This window comes from Naegleria fowleri (genome assembly GCF_008403515.1).
Source record: "Naegleria fowleri strain ATCC 30894 chromosome Unknown tig46, whole genome shotgun sequence".
In the NCBI taxonomy this organism is placed as follows: domain Eukaryota; phylum Heterolobosea; class Eutetramitea; order Acrasida; family Naegleriidae; genus Naegleria; species Naegleria fowleri.
Window position 1 is genome coordinate 1 of NW_025407978.1, and position 1,839 is coordinate 1,839.

At 35.7% G+C, this 1,839-nt stretch overlaps 2 protein-coding genes across 2 annotated transcripts; both read right to left on the reverse strand.

Moving 5' to 3' along the window:
- Window positions 1–361: 361 nt before the first annotated feature.
- Window positions 362–1,408, reverse strand: FDP41_005662 (uncharacterized protein; the record flags this gene model as incomplete). Its single annotated transcript, XM_044709211.1, has 3 exons — window positions 362–1,159; window positions 1,218–1,282; window positions 1,345–1,408. 3 exons carry the CDS (start codon window positions 1,406–1,408, stop codon window positions 362–364), a joined length of 927 nt encoding a protein of 308 aa, XP_044560004.1.
- Window positions 1,409–1,421: 13 nt separating this feature from the next.
- On the reverse strand, window positions 1,422–1,833 carry FDP41_005663 (uncharacterized protein; the record flags this gene model as incomplete). Its single annotated transcript, XM_044709212.1, has 3 exons — window positions 1,422–1,452; window positions 1,506–1,674; window positions 1,818–1,833. 3 exons carry the CDS (start codon window positions 1,831–1,833, stop codon window positions 1,422–1,424), a joined length of 216 nt encoding a protein of 71 aa, XP_044560005.1.
- Window positions 1,834–1,839: the final 6 nt, after the last annotated feature.

Here is a 1,839-nt window from a genome sequence, read left to right on the forward strand (position 1 = left end):
CGATCTATCCAATCATCCTTTATTTAAGGAAGAACCTCAAGCCTTCACCCCAAGCAAAAATGATGAAAAACAAGAAATTGCTTCTAAAAGAAAAGACGAAAAAAAAAGTCATCATCGCCTACCATCCCAAAGGTGCTTTCAGAGAAAAACATTAAGGAATATTTGCAAAAGTACAAAGCATATCATGGCTCCTTGTCAGGAATCGAAAAGACAATGAACAGGAAACAAGCGAAAAAGATTATTGATTACATCGACAAGCATCATAATTATGATTAAATCATTCAATCAGTAAGAGAACATCAATTAATAATAGTTAATATCATTATTTAGTTTAAAGTACAGTGTTTCAGTACGAGCATGCTCAAGAGTCCTCAACACTCCTGTCCAAAATCGTTCGTAAATTTGTCATAGGCATGTAAGTCATCTTTAGAAACCGATGGTCTGGCTGTTCGTAGTGCCTTAATGAAATCTCTTTTGTGACATCTGGTGGTAATAATTTGTCAGAAGGTACATCAATCAAAGTCATTTCAATGGCATTTGGATCTCCAGGTGAACATGGTGTTAACATGTCATCGCACATTTGGCCAGTCAAGTGACAAACTCCTGAAACTTTCTTGAAATGTGTGGCCAATTGGCAAGTACGAACTGGTTCCATCAATGCATTTCTAACTAAAACAGAAATATCAGACCCAGAGTATCCATCAGTCATAGATGCTAATTCTTCAAAATCTTCCTTCTTAAGAGTATTTGGAGTTTTTCCAATGTGAATCTTAAACATGGCGATTCTTGCTTGCATATCAGGTAGAGGAATATAAATACGTCTTTCAAATCTTCTTCTGATGGCAGGATCAAGGCCCCATGGAATATTTGTTGCTGCCAAAATTAAAACTCCATTGTCGTCCTTGCCTACACCTTGCATCTGCACGAGGAATTCGGTCTTAATTCTACGAGTACTGTCGTTATCATTCTCTCCTCTAGAGCTGCACATACTGTCAATTTCGTCAATAAATATTATACTTGGTTTGTTTTGTCTGGCCATATCAAATAACGATCGTACCAACTTTTCTGACTCTCCTTGCCATTTACTAACTAAATCTGCAGCAGAGACAGAAAAGAATGTTAATCCAACTTCTGTGGCAACAGCTTTGGCAAGATAGCTCTAACATAATCACAGTTAAACATAAAATTAAGGTATTAGATGTTGTAGAATGACTTACCTTACCGGTACCAGGAGGTCCATAGAGTAAAATACCTCGCCATGGCGTTCTTTTACCAGTAAAAGCTGTGGAAATTTGAGTGGCAGAATGACAGCTTCTTTAAGAGCTTCTTTAGCCCCTTCAAGACCTGCGACATCATCCCACTTGACGTTTGGCTTTTCCTTTACAATAGCACTCTCTAATTGTCCCATTAATTGTTGTTTTTCATCCTCTTCCTTTTTTTTCTTTTTTTGATCTGTTAAAAGTCATACTTTTAGCATGTAAATGTTGTCTATTAATGAAACTTACTTTGCTTTAGCTATTGATCCTACAGCACTGGATCCTCCAGAAGAATCACTATCTCCCTTTTCAATTTCGGCTTTTTCTTTCAAGAATGTTTTGATTTGTTCTGCTCTATCCATGAGTTCTTGAACTTTTGATTTTAGCATTTCTTTTTTCTTTGGATTTTTTGTTTCATCTATTTTTGTGTTTATCGGATCATTATGTATCGTGCAGTAGACATTTCATAAATGTTGTTATGATGATAAAATTGCATTCAAATAATTATGAATGTAATTTGTTGCAAAATATTTCAAGTCGTCATGGTCATCATCAACATACGTTTAATAGCGGTCATGAAAAA